The sequence below is a fragment of the Balaenoptera ricei genome, chromosome 6 (assembly GCF_028023285.1).
Source record: "Balaenoptera ricei isolate mBalRic1 chromosome 6, mBalRic1.hap2, whole genome shotgun sequence".
Lineage (NCBI taxonomy): Eukaryota > Metazoa > Chordata > Mammalia > Artiodactyla > Balaenopteridae > Balaenoptera > Balaenoptera ricei.
Genome location: NC_082644.1, coordinates 45,476,198 through 45,477,768, shown reverse-complemented (window position 1 = coordinate 45,477,768; position 1,571 = coordinate 45,476,198). Strand labels below are relative to the sequence as shown.

General features: G+C 35.8%; 1 protein-coding gene across 1 annotated transcript; it reads right to left on the bottom strand.

The window, feature by feature from the left end:
• Nucleotides 1-381: 381 nt before the first annotated feature.
• LOC132367769 (large ribosomal subunit protein eL42-like) lies at nucleotides 382-693 on the bottom strand. The gene has a single exon (XM_059926357.1). It carries the CDS (start codon nucleotides 688-690, stop codon nucleotides 382-384), a length of 309 nt encoding a protein of 102 aa, XP_059782340.1. The 5' UTR covers nucleotides 691-693.
• Between the last annotated feature and the right edge of the window lie 878 nt (nucleotides 694-1,571).

The following is a 1,571-nucleotide window of genomic DNA, read 5'->3' as shown; positions in this document are numbered from 1 at the left end:
ACAAAATACTGAGGAAAGGAGTCAAAGAAGATCTACATAAATGGAGAGTCATACTGTGCTCATGGATGGGAAGACTCAACATAATAAAGATGCTAATTCTCCCCAAATTTATATACAGGTCTAACAAAATCTCTACCAAAATCCCATCAAGATGTGTTGTTAATATGAAAAAGGATTATTGCACAGATTTTATGGAAATGCAAAGGAACTATAGTAAACATATTAAAAAAAATAAATCTGGAGGAATCACTATACCCAGTTTCAAAACTTTTTTTTAAAGAATATCACTGTGTTTATTCTCATACAGGCAATTTTTCTATAGCTTCCACATTTTCCTCTTAAAAATAGAGGAACAAAAGATTCCCAAAGCTTAGAACTGGATCACTTGGCCCTTTCTCTTCTTATCTCCTCCGAGTTCAAAATCTTGCAGCTCTTAATAGCCAGCATCCTCTTGGATCTGCAGTTGGGCTCAACACATTCAAGACTCAGCACGATCTTTTTTGTGGTTTTAGCCTTCTTCCGGAAAATTGGCTTTCTTTGCCCACCATAGCCACTCTGCTTCTGATCATAACGCCTTTTTCCCTGGGCATACAGGGAATTTTTGCCCTTCTTATACTGGGTCACTTTGTGAGGCTGATACTTTCCACATTTCTTACAGAAAGTCCTTCGGGTTTTTGGTGCATTGACCATCTTTGCAGTTAGAGGTGTCTTCAAGGTGAAAACCGGAAGCCCGGCGTCCACGTTCCTGCCTCGTTCCGATAGCGCATCACAGGAAAGCTCAAGACATTTCCCATAGCTACTTTAACCAAGACTGTGAGGTATTAGTAGAGGGATTAGTACTTCAATGACACATAATAAAAGCCCAGGAATAGACTCACAATATAATTTTTTAAAAAGTTGCCAAAGCAATTCAATGGAGGAAGGATAGACTTTTCAGCAAACTGTGCTGAAGCAAGTGGACATCCATAACAAAAAAATGAAACTTGCCCTATGTCTCATACCTTGTAAGAAAATTACTGCAATAGTTCATGAACTTAGGTGTAAAATGTGAAACTATAAAACTTTTAGTAAGAAAACAAAACAAGAAAAAGCCATAGAGGAAGATCTTCAGGATCTAAGCAAAGAGGTCTTAGACTTGACACCAAAAGCTCAATCCAGAAGAAATAATCATTTTGACTTCATCAAAATTAACAACACTGGCTTTACAAAAGAATTTGTTAAGAGGATGAAAAGATGATCTACAAAGTAAGAGAAAAATATTTGCAAACTAGTTATCCAAGCAAAGAATTAGTATGTAGGAATATAAAGACATCTCAAAGCTCAAGAGTAAACAAAAAGCAATATAATTATAAATGAGCAAAAGGTATGAAGAGGTATATCACTATAGTGATGAGGCTGCGGAGAAACTAGATCATTTATACATTGCTGGTGGAAACATAAAATGATAGAGTTGTTGTGAAAAGCAGTTTGATAGTTTCTCTTGATTTTTTCTTTTTCTGTTTTTCAAAAATAGACTTTACTTCTAGATCACTTTAAGTTCACAGCAAATTTGAGGAGACGGTAGAGAGATT

What these genes read in the sequence shown, in the direction of transcription:
- LOC132367769 (XM_059926357.1), bottom strand. Translation starts at nt 690, where the DNA reads ATGGTCAATGCACCAAAAACCCGAAGGACTTTCTGTAAGAAATGTGGA.